General features: G+C 39.4%; 1 protein-coding gene across 5 annotated transcripts in view; it reads left to right on the forward strand.

Moving 5' to 3' along the window:
- DOCK3 (dedicator of cytokinesis 3) overlaps nucleotides 1-16,386 on the forward strand; it is a 440,374-nt gene that overhangs the window by 123,443 nt on the left and 300,545 nt on the right. For all 5 annotated transcript variants that reach the window (XM_055135368.1, XM_055135371.1, XM_055135372.1 and 2 more), the window contains exon 5: nucleotides 10,247-10,343. In XM_055135368.1, coding sequence (XP_054991343.1) covers nucleotides 10,247-10,343 — 97 coding nt within the window. The remainder of the gene's footprint in view (nucleotides 1-10,246; nucleotides 10,344-16,386) is intronic.

Raw genomic sequence — 16,386 nt, forward strand, 5'->3', positions numbered from 1 at the left:
GCATTGCTGTAAGAAGTCTCTGGAATCAAAGTGTTTAGGCGCAGAGGGTCCGCTTCACGCTCAGCGGCTCCGGATTTATCTGGGCCGAGGGCGTGCAGGTTACGCCTCCTTCCCATGAGTTCCTGGGAGCGCCAAGAGTAAAAACCGAGTACCTCTGGGTTTGGAGTCTTACAAGATGGCGCCTGCCACGTGGGTGCCGCCAACCCGCCGTTTTCCGTGCAGGAAGACAGGGTGGGGAGGAAAAAATCCACCCCTGGCAGCACAGAGTTGTAGCCCAGTTTGCAGTCCCAGTGCATTGCTATTAGATGCTGCGCTGGATGCCCGAATGTGTTAGATCTTTGGAATCAAAGTCTTTAGGCGCAGAGGGTCTGCTTCACGCTCAGCAGCTCCGGATTTATCTGGGCCGAGGGCGTGCCGGTTACGTCCCCTTCCCATGAGTTCCTGGGAGCCCCAAGCATTACTCTATTACTTGTGCCCAGACTCTGATGACTGACAAGAAGCTAGATCAGTATTTGTAATTCCTTGATAGAAAATGGTAATGATATCATTGGAGTGACTGCTGTGTTTATTGATCTTGCAGGAATATATAGATGGCAAATAAGTGAAATAGGCAATGCTATGTTATTTTATATTTTAAATAAAATATTGCTTCTATTTATATGCAATAATTTTACTCTTTTGCTTGTTTGGGGGTCACACCTGGCAATGCTCAGGGCTTGTTCCTGGCTCAGTACTCAGGAATTATGCCTGACAGTACTTGGGGGAATGATATGGGGTGTTTAGGATTGAACTGAGGTGGATATGTGCAAAGCAAATTCCTATCCACTGTACTGTATCCTCTTCAGCTTCTCATTAATTTTACTCTTAAGTATGGGTCTTTGTAAAATAAGTTGGACCCTAAAATGATCTATGCAGCTGTTAGAAAAGAAACCATGAACTTTGCATATAAGTGGATGGATATGAAGAGTATCATGCTAAGTGAAATGAGTCAGAAAGAGAGGGACAGACATAGAATGATTGCACTCATTTGTGGAATATAAAGTAACATAATAGTAGACTAACACCTAAAGATAGTAGAGATAAGGGTCAGGAGGATTGCTCCACGGTTTGGAAACCTGTCTCACATGCTGAGGGAAAAGGCAGCTGGGATAGAGAAGGGACCACTAAGTAAATGCTGCTTGGAGGGCTCGATCAGGATGGGAGATGCATGCTGAAAGTAGGCTATGGACCAAAGATAATGGCTGCTTTATACCTTTATTGCAAACCATAACGAGAGAGAGAGAGAGAGAGGGGGCGGGGGGAGAGAGGGAGGGAGGGAGGGGGGAGGGGGAGGGGAGAGGAGAGAGAATGTGTCTGCCAGAGGGGAAAGGGGGGTAGTGGGAGGGATACGGGAATGAGCACTGTTGGAGGAATGGATACTCGAACTTTGTATGACTGAAACGTAATCATGACAGTTTGTAAGTCTGTAAAAAAAGTTTTTTAAAGATTAAAAATAAAATAAACTTCTTTATGAATTTATTAAAAATTAAAAAAGATCCTCCCTAAAGTAAATGAGAACAAAGTTTTGTTTTTTTTTTAGTTTATTTTTAATTAGAGAGTCATCGTGAGGGTACAGTTACAGATCCATACATCTTTGTGCTCATGTTTCCCCCATACAAAGTTTGATGACCCATCCCTTCACCAGTGCCCATTCTCCACCACCAGTAAACCCAACATCCCTCCCCCACTTCCCAGTCCCGTCTCCCCCCACCCCACCCTGCCACTATGGCAGGGAATTCCCTTTTGTTCTCTCTCTGATTAGGTGTTCTGGTTTGCAATAAAGGTGTTGAGTGGCCATTGTGTTCAGTCTCTAGTCTGTATTCGGCCTGCATCACCCTTCCCCCACATGACCTCCAACCACATTTTACTTGGAGGTCCCTTCCCTGAGTTACCCAGAATGAGAGACCAGCCTCCAAGCCATGGAGACAATCTCCTGGTACTTATTTCTACTATTCTTGGACGTTAGTCTTATAGTCTGTTATTCTATATTCCACAGATGAGTGCAATCTTTCTATGTCTGTCTCTCTCTTTCTGACTCATTTCACTTAGCATGATACTTTCCATGTTGATCCACTTATATGCAAACGTCATGACCTCATTTTTTCTAACAGCTGCATAGTATTCCATTGTATAGATGTACCAGAGTTTCTTCAACCAGTCATCTGTTCTAGGGCACTCGGGTTTTTTCCAGATTCTGGCTATTGGAAACAGTGCTGCGGTGAACATATAAGTGCATATGTCACTTCGACTATACTTTTTGGCTTTTCTGGGATATATTCCCAGCAGTGGTATTGCTGGGTCAAATGGGAGCTCAACCTCTAGTTTTTTGAGAATTGTCCATATTGTTTTCCAAAAGGGCTGAACTAGTCGGCATTCCCACCAGCAGTGTAGAAGGGTCCCTTTCTCCCCACATCCTCTCCAACTTTGCTGCTGATCTACCAGAATCTGGAAGCCAACTAGACTACTTTTGGTTCCAGAAACTGCTTGCAGCCATGTCTCTAAACTGTGAACTAAGCCATAGCCCCATGCCAGCCGAGAATGGGAAATATCCTTCTTTCTTGTTTTTTTTTTCCTCTGTCGGGTGGCGTGGCATCAGCCATATTAATGAGGACTGTTAAGCAGGCACGAACTTGGTGGCGCGGGAAGGAGGGAAAAAAAGAGTTAAGTACTTGGAACAGCGGGACTTCATATCTCTTCATTCTCAGCAATGGAAAACTAATTATCAAATGCTTCCTTCGCAGTAGGGCTGTCTTTTTTTGGGGGAAACTCCAACAACAATAGTGAGTTTTGTGTTGAAATGTGGAATGTAATCAAGATAAAGAGAAAATGAAGTGAAATTTAGCAATTATGCAGGCGGGCTTGGGGGGGCGAGGGGTGGGATGTATACTGGGGTTTTTGGTGGTGGAATATGGGCACTGGTGAAGGGATGGGTGTTTGAGTATTGTATAAGTGAGACATAAGCCTGAGAACTTTGTAACTTTCCACATGGTTATTCAATAAAATAAATTAAAAAATTCTACTAGTGTTGGGCCTGGAGTGATAACACAGCGGGTAGGGTGTTTGCATTGCATGTGGCCAAACTGTGTTCGATTCCCAGCATCCCATATAGTCCCCCAGCACCGCCAGGAGTAATTCCTGAGTGTAGAGCCAGGAGTAACCCCTGTGCATCGATGGATGTGACCCGAAGAAGCAAAAAAAAAATTCTACTAGTGTATTTTTCAGAGAAATATATGGAACACTCCTGAAAGTCATATAGACAATACTTCTATCTTTATAATGACCAAAGGTGGTAGGAATCACTATTATGGAATTCAGACTGTATTACAAAGCAGTAATAATTAAAACAGTGTGGTACTAAAATGTCTATATTTTGGATATTAACCCTTTGTGGTGGGCAAAAATTTCTGCCAGTATGTATTATGGTCATTATTTCCTTTGAGATGCAGAAGCTTATTAATTTAATGTAGTTCCATTTGATAAGCTTCCATTTGCCTTCTCAGTGGTATTTCATCCTTTCAAGCTTCAGTGTTATAGAGAGTTCTGTCTATTTTCCTTTATGTATATTAAGGATTCAGGTCTGACTTTGAGATCTTTTTTTTTTTCCTTTTGGGTCACACCTGGCAATACATAGGGGTCATTCCTGGCTCATGCACTCAGGAATTACCCCTGGCGTTGCTCAGGGGACCATATGGGATGCTGGGATTCGAACCCGGGTCAGCCACGTGCAAGGCAAGTGCCCTACCCGCTGTGCTATTGCTCCAGCCCCTGACTTTGAGATCTTTAATTCATTTTGATTTGACTTTTGTGCATGGTGTTAGAGGGAGGTCAGACTTTTTGTCTTTTGAGGTGTTTTTTTTTTTTTTGCACATGTACAACTACTTTTTCCATCACCACTTTTTAAAAGGGCTTTCCTTGTTCCACTTTTTTTTTGCTCCTTTATCAAAGATTAACTAATCATATACCTGAGGGTCTACCTCTGAATTTTTGATTCTATTTATTTCAGAGATGTCTTTATTCTAGTATTTTAATTATTATCTAGTGTTTTAATTATTACTGCTTTGTAGTACACACCACAGTGACAGGCACACTTCAAAAAGAATAGCCAGTGCTGCTTTGGATATAGAGAAAATGAGACTCTCATTCACTACTGGTGGGAATGCTGATTGGTCCAGCCTTTCTGAAAAATAATATGACATTCTTCGAAACACTAGAAATTGAACTTCTATACCACCCAGTAATATTGCTCCTGGGAATATATTCTAGGGGCCCAAAAACACAATGTAGAAAAGCCATCTGCACTTCTGTGTTCATTGCAGTACTGTTCATAATAGCCAGAATTTGGAAACAACCCTAGTGCCGAGAACAGATGAGTGGATAAAGAAACTATGACTCCAGGTTTTGTGGTCTTGATAACTATAAGGGTGTACTTGCCAATTCCTGAAATAGTTATTCTGTAAGAGATTATGACAACATTAGCTGGAAATGAACACTCTGGACAGGAACTGAGTGTTGAAAGTAGGTAAAGGGGTATTGATGATAACCTTTCAGCATCTGTATTGCAAACCATAATGCCTAAAATAAGAAAGAGGGAGAGGGGGGGGGAGGTAGGGAGGAAGGGAGGGAGGGAGGGAGGGAGAGAGGGAGGGAGAAGGAGGGAGAGGGAGAGAGAGACCTGCCAGAGATGCAGTCGGGGATGGGGGTGCTTGCAAGGGGTAGAAGGGAAACTGGGGAACTGGTGCTGGGAAATTGCACTGGTGTAGGGATGGATGTTTGAACATTGTATGACTGAAGCCCAATCATGAACATCTTTGTAAAAAAAATAATAAAGGAGAAAAAGATTATGTTGGGGCCAGAGCAATAGTGCAGTGGGTAGGGTTAGGGTATTTGCCTTGCACATGGCCTATTGGGGTTCAATCCCTGGCATCCCATATGGTTCCTAGAGCACTACTTAGTGTTAATTCCTGAGTTCAGAGCCAGGAGTAAATCCAAAATGCAAAATAAATAAATAAATCACCCATGTGTTAAAATTCTTGTTTTAAAATTCCTTTTGTTAGATTATATTTATAAATAATAAAAATTAAGGAAGGCTGTTGTAGAAAAAAGATGTTTGGGGAGGAAATAATAGTTCCATTTTATTTATTTTTTTAAATTTAATTTTTATAAAGTAGCTCATAATATTTGATTACATTTAATATTCAAACACCAATCCCACCATCATTTCACCTTCCCACCACCATATTTCTGATGTTTCCATCACGAACCCCAACCCAAGCGCCCCCAAAAAAGCAGAACCAAAATAATTTATTTTGTATTGTTTGTTAAGAATAAACTGCTGAAAATTATCCAAAAAAGTTCCTTAGAGGAAAGTGTGTGAAGATTGTTGTATTTCACCAGGGATCATTAAGCCCTTCTATAAGAGATTACTAACATGTTGTTAAAGGTTGAGCCTTGTGTGCTTTTATATATATGTGTGTGTGTATACATGTCATGTATCATATATGATATATATAACATGATATATACATATATATCTCTAAAAATATTTCTCACTAAGATTGATTGCCTTCTACTTCAAACACCATCAAATGTTGTGCACTATTCTTGAAATACTAGTGGTGTAAGGTATGAGCTGTTGTGCGGTCCAGGAATAGGTTCACTCCTGAGTAAGGCTTGGCTGAGTGAGTGAAGATCGGCCATTGAGCATGGTGGCAGTTGAGTTCTGGAGGTTTTCAGCTGCTGGGGCTGGCTCCTTGGGACAGGGAGGGGGACTCATCCACTCCCTCTGGGTTGCCTCAAATGAAACAGCCTGGCTTGGGGTACAGTGGAATAGCTATGGTGTGTTGTTTTATGCTTTCTTCTGAAAGATTTATAATGAATCTCTGGATCATGGCCATTGATGATATTATATGGCACCAGCCAGAGGTGGCTTGTGGGCGTGACTGCCAAGTTGCCGGAAACTGGGGGGACATGACAGTGGGATGTCCCCCATTCCTGGTTTCGTTGAACCTAGAGTTTTCAGTCACAAGTCCTGCATACCTGGGTTTTCTGCGTATTCACTCATGGGTGAGGCTCGGTCTGAGTGAGTGGAGTGCAGAGAGTGGCCGTGAGCATGGCAGCAGTTGAGTTCTGGAGGTTTTTGGATGCCAGGGCTGGTTCCTTGGGGTGGGGAGGGGCCTTACCTGCTCCCGTCCTGGTTTCCCCAAATGAAACAGCCTGGCAAGGGGTCTGGCGGCATGGTTATGGCATGTCATTTTACGCTCTCTTTCGAGAGATTTATAATGAGTCCAACATAGTTCCGTTTTAGACATGCTAAGTTTAGTTCATATATTCAAATGGAAAATCAAGTAAGACTTGACTATGTTATTGTGGAGCTTGGGGGGAATGTTGGGGGTTAGAGACATAAAATTTAAGTTATCAGTGTTCAGACACTATTTAAAGTTGTGGGTCTGGGTAAGAATAATTAAAATATTACTGTAAATGGAGAATTATTGAGAGAAGACAGAATCCTGATAATTTGTGTTATTTTAGGTAGGAGGATGAGAATCAGTCAGAATAATCTGAAAATTGTGGCCAGTAAGGTAGATGGAGATATGATAGAGTTGTATTTTGGAAAACAAGGAAATGTTTAGAGAAGATAGTGGTCAAATGTGTCTGACATTAAGATTGAGTAATTCTGAAGATTTTATTTTATTTTATTATTATTTGGGGGGGGAACACATTTTGGTTACACCAGTGATGCTCTGGATGGGGTTATTCCTGGCTCTGAGCTCAGGAATCACTTCTGGCAGTGCTCAGGGACCACATGGGATGCTGGGGAACGATCTCCAGCCACTGAAGATTTTAATAAACATTTGCAATAAAGTGATGATAAAAGAGTTTTGAGATAAAAAGATTTGATGGAGAATGAAAGAACCAGAATGCAGTATAAAAGATGCAAGTTATATGTAATCCTTTTAAATTTATATTTTTACCATTTTAACTGAAAATTTAGTTGCAGCGGTAGGGTGTTCACCTTTCATGAGGCTGACCCGGGTTCGATTCCTCCGCCCCTCTCGGAGAGCTCGGCAGGCTACTGAGAGTATCACTCCTGCACGGCTGAGCCTGGCAAGCTACCCGTGGTGTATTGGATATGCCAAAAACAGTAACAGTAAGTCTCACAATGAGAGACGTTACTGGTGCCCGCTCAAACAAATCGATGAGCAATGGGATGATAGTGACGGTGACCATTTTAACTGAGGTATTATGATTTATAGTACAGTTTATTATACTTTTCATGCATACCGTGTTTCAACACCACACCCGTTATCAGTGTTCACTTTCCTCTATTAGTGTGATTATCATTTGATTTCCCTGACAAGGGATATAGAACATTTTTTCATGTACCTATTGACTATCTGCATGTCTTCTTTGAGGACTATTTTCTCATTTAGAATATTTAGCATTCTTTATGTTATGTCATCTACAATGATAATTTTACTTTATAATTAGTATGCTTTCTGTATCTCTTCTTTGCCTAATTGTTCTGTCATGGACTTCTGGTATAATATTGAGTAATAGTGGTGAGAGTAGACAGCATTTTTTATGCTTTATCATAGAGGAAATCTTTGAGTGTCATATTAGTGTTGATGTTTCTTGAATCTTCACTCAAGGATATTGTCTGTATTTTTCTTTTTTTGGGGGGGTGTCTTCTTTTGGTGTCAGGATAATGGTGATCTAGAAATTATTCAAAGAATTTCCTTTTCTTCATTCTTATGAAGAGCTTGGGAAAAATAGTTAATGTTTAACAGACCTTGGGAAGGTCTGTTAAAGCTTAATAGTAAAACCATAGAGCTGTGGAATTTTGTTTTGGGAAGACTTTTACCCCATTATCTTTATTAACTTACCAGAATTTACAGTGCTTCAGTACTGTTAATTATCTTTTCATACATACATCATTCCATACCACACTCATTGCGAGTGCCCACTTTCCTCTACCAGTATTCCTCCACTATTTTCCGGACCCCACTCACAGGTCCCTCCCAGCTCAGTTTTATAGACAAAATCTACAGTTTCAATGACTTTGGCCATTTTCTGTTTCCTTATATTTATTTATATCCTACATATGAGAGAGGTCTTTAAAATACATTATTGTGGAGGTACTTTTAGTACACACTGTATCACTGTCATCCCGTTGTTCATCAGTTTGCTTGAGCAGGCACCAGTAACATCTCCATTCGTCGTAGCCCTGAGATGTTAGCAGCCTCTCTTTATTTGTCCTTCCCAACAGTGCTGCATTGGAGGCTCTTCCAGGGTCAGGGGAATGAGACCCATCAATGTTACTGTTTTTGGCATATCAAATACACACCACAGGGAGCTTGCCAGGCAATGTCGTGTGGGCAGGATACTCTCGGTAGCATTCTGGGTTCTCCAAGAGGGAGAACTAGACAATAAGAGGTCGAGCGGCAGCTCTGGGATCTTTGTTTTATAGTCTCTGGATCTTGGCCATTGATGGGATCACACAGTGCCGGGGGCAGTTTGTGGGTGTGACTGCCTAGCTACTGGAAAAAGGGAGATCTGGGTGGAGGAGGCCCAGTTCCGATCCGAGCAGGCTTGGAGATCTCAGCCCTGGATCCCGCATACCTGGGTTCCTCTGCCGGTTCCTTCATGTGTGAAGCTCGTCCAAGCGTGTGGAGAGTGGTCTTGAACATGGCTGTGGCTGGATTCTGGAGGTCTTTTTGGGGTGAGGAGGGAAACTCAACCCGCCCCCTCTGAGGGGCCTTGGTGAAGACAGCCAGGCGTGGAGGCAGGAGACTCTGCTACACACATATAATTGAATAAAGCTAAGCTCTGGAAATTACACAAAATTATAAATGATAAATCAATAAAAATATTTTAAGAACTGTGTTTATATATTTATAGATTTATAAATTTAAAAATTAGTAGTATGAGTAATTCTATGTTTATGTGTTAAAATTTATATGAAATAGATAAATTCTACAACACAGAATTTGGTGTGAGAGTATAAAAAAATTAAGGGGAAATAGATGGGTCTATAAAAGTATAAAACTATTTTATCCTAAGAATAGAATATTAGTTTTATGTTAGAAAATATAGTTTTATGGATAATTATTAAGTATAGATAAATGAGTAAAATATTCCAATAAAATAACAGTGTAAAGAAAATCACCCAAATGACATAGAACATTCAATATAAATGCTAATGAAACATTAATTCAATATTAAAGACTATTAAATTACTTAGCAAACTAGGAGTAAACAGGTCTTTCTTACTCCAGTAGGGAGCAAGCATAAGTGACATGAGTGAATGCCATACTCAATGGCAAATAGGACTGAGGAGAAAGCATAAGGATAAGAAGCACATGTGCAGGCCATGATTTGATCCCTGGTGAGACTGCACAGCTCCAGAATTGGGGGTATGCTCTAGTAGTTGCTGGCATTACAGGTCCTGAGCAGTTCAAAGCCCTGGCTTTGAACTACCTGGTCTCATTGGCTGAGTGTTGCCAGGAATTGCCCATGGTCCCCTGAACACTGCTTGGGAGGCCTGCCCTTGCAAAAGAAATAAAAAGAAAAAAACAAACCTTTTCTAAAAATTTGTCTTTTTAAAATTTTATTTGGGCTTTTGGGATTACACCTGGTGATGCTCAGGGGGGTTACTCCCTGTTCTGCACTCAGAACCACGCCAATCACTCCTGGCGGTATTCAGGGGACCATATGTGATGCTGGGGATTAAGCCTAGGTCCGCCGCCACAAGCAAGTGCCCTACCCACTGTACTATCGCTCTGGCCTCAAAAATGTCTGTCTTAAGACAGTGTTTCTGAAAGTAAAAATTGAGAATTGACACAGTATAGGTAAAACAAAGTTTTTACATTAATTCTGTTCAATTTTAGTATTGTAGTATATCTTTGTAAAAGAACTTTCAAATCAGTTAAATGTGCCTATCTAAATCAACATGAGGAACTGGAGAGATAGTATGTTGGGTAAGGCACTTGCCTTACACGCAATTGTGTTGGGTTTGATTCTTGGCATCCCATGTGGTCTCTGGAGCATTGCCAGGGATGATTCCTGATTACAGAGCCAGGAATAACACTTGAGCATTGACAGGTGTGGCCCCAAAACAACAATAAAAAATTACTATTTAAGTAAACATGGTGAAAATATTCTAGTATTTTCTTCAAAGATAATGTAACTGTTGTGGTTCTGCTTCTAGGCAATATGAAACCGTGGTTCCACTTGAAGATTGTATTGTGACTGAAGTTACTACAACTCTACAAGAATGGGCCAGTCTATGGAAACAGCTTTATGTGGTAAGTAGTTGACAGCTAGTTTACTAGTGCTTTAAAGTTTTATTGTACCAAGTGGAAAAAGTGTTCTAACCAATGTTGCTTTTAGGCCTGTATTACAGTTTTTTAAATGTGCATTCCTGATATTAATTGAAACATCAATTGACTTTTGTCAAACTTAAAAAGTATTAGTTACATGCTTGCAGTTTCTTCTACTGTATTCCTGTCAGTAGAATGCAAATTCCTGTGAGTAGAAAGAAATGAGTTTAGCTATCTCACTCATCCATGTACCCTCATATTTCAAAAAAACAGGTATTTTCTTAATGATTGTGCAAATGAGTTATTTGACTTCTGTCTTTTAAAATCTGCCAACTTGTGTTTGAATGATGTCCATGAGAAACCATTATTAATAGTGTTGTAAACAAAAAATAATAAAATTATTTTAAAAAAACCTGCTATCTTTTGTTTACTAGACAGGGAGGCGGGATTAACCAGGGATCAATTCATTGGATTGTGGTGAAGGGATTGGTGGTGAAGGGATACTCTGGTGATGGTTGTCATATGGTAACAGATACCTTGAATAAATATTAAATTGTACTAAAAGCACATAAAATTTAAATTAATGTTCTCTCAATACAATTAAAAGAAAACAATACAAAGATTCTGGAACCATGTAGAGGAAATAGATTGACATACAGGGGCTGTGAACAACACCTCACCCCTTTTCATTCTTAGTGTAAATAATATTCCTATGGAATATGAGGAGTTTGACTGTTGGTTTTGCTCTTCAGTGTTTCCTTAACATTAAAGGTACCATTTTAAAATAAAACTTTTGTTTGAAACAAAATTTTATAACAAATCTGTATATTCTTTCGAGTTTTACTTCCAATTCTTAGAAAGTGATTTACATTCAGAATAGGTGATACTATATTAACTATGACACCATAAAGCAAATATAAAAATACAGAAAGAAGAGGGCTGTCAGTACCCAATGCAGGTATTTAAAAATGAAGGAGGGGGGGTAACTTATGTGGCAGGTATGGTGAGCTTGGAATAAAATGAAATCTTGCATAGCTTTAAAACTTAGTGTGAGGGATTGTAAGGAAACTAGGAATTGGATATTCTCATGTCAGAGGATTTGATGCATTCTATTATGGATTTGTTGCCCATAATTTAAACTGAAATAAGCTATGTCTTTGGTGATTACAGGAAGGAAATGGATAGGGTAGTAAGAGGAATTAGTAGAGTCATCTTTTTAGTGATGATGTAGTAAGTCTTACATATACATATTGAGAGTGTGAAGATAAACCTTGAAATTCTGTAGTACTGTAAACCAATGAAAATTTAATAGTAAAATGTAAATTATAAAATAATGTTTTTATTCAGAAAAAAATCATCTGTTCATTGGTAAAGGCCAATAAGTTATAACACCTTTTCTTTGTGGGCGTGGGAATGCTAGAGATTGAACCAGAGCCTCATATGTGTGACACATGTGCTCTGTCACTGAGCTATATCCCTGCTCTCTCAACAGTTCTTAATAACAGTTCTCTAAGCTTAAAGAATATGTCAAATGGGACAGAGAGATTGTATAGTGGGTAAGGTGTTTGCCTTACTTTGGCAAAATGTGATTGACCTATCATCCATCCCTGGAACCACATATGATCCCCTTGAGCACCACCAGAAGTGACTCCTGAGCACAGAGCCAGGGATAAGCCTGAACATTGCCCAAAATGTGGCCCAAAATCTGAAAAAGAAAAGAAAACAAAGAAAAATAAGTCATATACAACAGTTTTTACTAGTCCAGTGACTAATAAAGTTTAGTGAAACAAACCATTTTATATATTCTTAATACATATGGAGAATGATAGGACACATAAAATCTAGACTAAGTCACAGGATTTGGATTTTGGTCAAAATGGAGTAAACACATTCTATTTTATTCCTCCTACTAATAGCAACAAATATCCTGGACAAAACATATAAATCACCTACCAGAAAACTGAAAGTTAGGGAAAAGAAGATGGACTGACTAGGGACCTTGGGACTCAAGGATTGAGTAAGTTCATGGATTGTTGTTTTTATTTTCTTGCCTCCCAAATGTCTTTCCCTGGGTGCTGGAGAAGCTGGAATCCCCACAACCTGGAAATGCTAGTGGGTACAGACAAAAAATAATTCTAAGAAAGCCTGTTATCTTTAGCTAACAGCAAGACAGAAACTATTTAACTGTTCCAGAGAGACATCACGGTTAAAGATGTACACTTCTCTATCCTAGTGGACATTGTATTAATCGAATGCTAAAGTTTCCATATATCATAATTAGAGTTACATCTGTACACATAAAACTCTATACCCCATGCACCTGTGATAACAGGAATATGTTTTTCCATGCTGGAGCTTGTTTGATGATCTCTGAATTTCATCTCCAAATCTTTCCAAGTTTAATGAGGTTCATCTCAATATAGCCTAAGGAAAACATTCTGATTTTCACACTACCTACAGAAGCGAAGTGGCTCTACCCAGCAAAGTCTGTGTGTTGAACTATGGCTTTCATAACTATGTAGAATTAAGAAGGTGTTGCCCTTATCCTGAAGAGTTTTCTGGACAAAATCCTAGAAGTAAGAAAGAAGAATATATATCCAGGGGAATCTGTTGTTAGAGGTTTTAATTTCTGGTAATAAAATTACCCTGCTCAGCTGAGCTTCTTGGCAGGACCCTGACTTCTACATATTTCCTACCCCACTATTGAGGCAGTTCTCTTTTCTGGAACATCTTGTGGACAGAGTTCTATGTTTCATCTTTACCCTTCTGAAATGAAACAGTTCTTTTTCCATTTTAATCCAATCTGAGGATAAAGTGAAGTTGTGTTAAGACAAAGATGGGGGAAGCCAGAAAAGACTTTTAAAACTAAATTGACTTTTGAATAATAGCCCACATAAATAAGGCTAGGAGTTAATTTTGAATCTATATAGGTAGAACATTTGCAAAATACTTGGAATGAGTGGCATACAGCCTAAAATTATTTATTATAATTAGTAAAATCTCAACATAAATAAGGAAAGACAATAGATACCAAATTTGAAATGATGCTATGATTCATAAAAAAGTATTTTTAGTTAGAATTTATAAAATTTTTTCTTTCTTTATTTTTCTTTCTTTATTTTTTGCATTTTGGGTCACAGCCAGTGATGCTCAGGGATTACTCCTGGCTCTGTGCTCAGGAATTACTCCTGGTGGTGTTTGGGGGACCATGAGGAATGCTGGGGATTGAATCCGGGTTGGTCATGTGCAAGGCAAACGCCCTACCCTCTGTGCTATTGCTCTGGCCCCTATAAATTTTTTTCAAAGAGCAGTTGCGTTGTTTGAAGAAATGCAAGCATAGGAAACTATTGCAAAGATGAATCCTAATAATGAAGAGAAGGTAAACTGGTAAAGTAAGATTTAGGTGATGGAGAGATAGTGTAGAGGTTAAAACACTTGCCTTGCATGTGGCTTTTATCCATGACAGTGGTTTGAATCTCAGCACTACATATGGAATTGCTTCCTGTGTATATGGAAATAATCATAGGATGTACTAGGGGTGCTTCCTGAGCTCAGACCCAGGAGTGGCCTCTGAGCACTGATAGGTGTTTCCCCTCCCCTGAGAAAAAGGAAAAGTAAGCTTCAATTCAAAGTACTGCGGGGCAATAGCCAAAGACCTAACATTCGTGGCATTATATACTAAGGATAATAAAATGTGGAACCAATGAGACATTTGAAGAAATAATGCCTTAAGTCTCTCAAAATTTTGCAAGATAATTAAATGCTCAATTATGGATTAAATGACAAAGATATCCACACCAGAAATATCTAAGCTTTTGAAAATTAAGGCCTGTGGCAAGGATATGGCAATTTAAATGACAGCAGATTTCCCATCAGAAACTATAGAAAACTGAAAGAAGTGGCACAACATTTTTTTTCTTGCTTTTTGGGCCACACCTGGCACTGCACAGGGGTTACTCCTGGCTTTGCATTCAGGAATTACTCCTGGCAGTGATCAGGGGACCATATGGGATGCTGGGAATCGAACCCAGGTAGGCCGCATGCAAGACAAATGCCCTACCCGGCTGTGCTATTGATCCAGCCCTGGAACAGAATTTTTTTCAGCAACTAAAAGAAAATAAAACACCTCATGTTACTGAAGAATTTCACATCCATGAAAAACATACTTCATGAATAAAGGAGATGTGAACCCATTTCAGAAAAAGGAAAACTAAGATTTCATTACCAACAGATTGCTTAAAAAATAAATGACTCATAGGAAGTTCATCAGATACAAAGAGTTAATGGGAAGGACACATGGACATTAGAAATGAAGAAACAGTGAAAGAGGTACATGTTTTTGGTTTCTTGTGGCCTCCCAAACAGTGCTCAGGAGTCCCAGTGGCCCTTTTGTGGCCCCTTTAGTGCTCAGGCCCTTTGGTGTGGCAGGTTATCCAGGCCAGCCGTGTGGTGCTTAGGGACCTTCAGAATTACACAGCGAGATGCTTGAAGCCAGGTCAGTTAGGTTGTGCATCCTAACCACTGTGTTATTTTTCAATCCTGAGGTACCATGTTTTTGTTCTAGTACCACACTGTTTTAATTATTACTGCTTTGTGGTAGTTTGAAGTTGGGAAAACTAATGCCTCCTATCTTCTTTTTTCCAAGGATCTCTTTGGTTATTCAGAGGGGTAACTGTTCCATATGAAATTCAGGGGTATTTGATTGATTTCTTTGGAAAATGTCATGGGTACCCTTATAGGGAATGCATTGAATTTGTATAATGCTTAGAGGAGTATTGCCATTTTGATGATGTTAATCCTTCCGATCCAGGAGCAGGGCATATATTTTTATTTCCTCATGTCTTCTTTTAAGAAGTATTTTATAGATTTCTTGTGTAGGTCTTTTACCCTGTTAGTTAAGCCAACTCCTAGGTACTCGATTTTCTGAGGAACAATTGTAAATGGGGTTGACTTTTTTTTGGGGGAGTTAACTTTTTAATATCTAGTTCTTCTATTTAATTATTCATGTATCAAAAAGAACTAACAACAACTGGTATTGGTGAGGATATGGGGAAAGATGGACCCTCATCCACTGTTGGCTGAAATGTTGACTGATCCAGACTTTTGGGAATTCAATATGGTCATTATTCAAAAAGCTATCAATTGAGCTTCCACATGACCTAGCATTCCCACTCCTCAATCCAAAAGCACAATCCAGAAAAGATATATACACTTCTTGCTCTGTTTAGAATAGTCGAAATCTGGAAACAACTCACGTTTTCAAGAACACATGACTGGAGAAAGAAACTGTGGTACATGTACACAGTGAAATACTACTCAGGAGTAAGAAAAGATAAAGTCATACAATTTTCTACAATGGATGGATCTGGAGAGTATCATGTTGAGTGAAGTTAGTCAGGGGTTATGGACAGATAGAGAATGATCTCTTATGTGGAATGTAAAAGAACTTAAGCAAGGAAAAACAAAGCGCAAATAACAACAGAAATAAAGAGCAATATAACTGTAGGAAGCTTGCCATGTGTGAGATTGGAGGTTTGGGTACAAATTATGGACATGAACACTTGCTCAATAGGAAGGCTAGGAGATGGGTGGAAAACTGGGGACATTGATGGAGAGAAGTGGACACTGGTGAAGGGATCGGTGTTGGAACATTGTATGCCTGAAATTTAGTAATGAAGAACTTTGTAATTCTGCATGTAATTCACAGTCACTTAAAAAATTGTTAAATAAAAAGATAGTGGAATAAGGAGAGATTCTCAGACCACAAAATAGAATTGAGAGCCCAGATATACTCTCATTTTTGGACAGTTAGCCTATGACAGAGGAGCTGGGTACATGGAAAGTAGCAACGATAGCCTCGTCAATAGATGTTGCTGGGAAAACAGGATAGCCACAGGCAAAAATAAAAAAAGAAAGAGCTGTACTTCTATTTCACACAGCACACTAAAATTAGTGCATTAGTGAATTAAAGATTTTGAAATTAGGCTAGAATCCATAAAATACGTTGAGGAAAACATAGAACTCTCCA

Source organism: Sorex araneus, chromosome 4, assembly GCF_027595985.1.
Source record: "Sorex araneus isolate mSorAra2 chromosome 4, mSorAra2.pri, whole genome shotgun sequence".
NCBI classification, from domain to species: domain Eukaryota; kingdom Metazoa; phylum Chordata; class Mammalia; order Eulipotyphla; family Soricidae; genus Sorex; species Sorex araneus.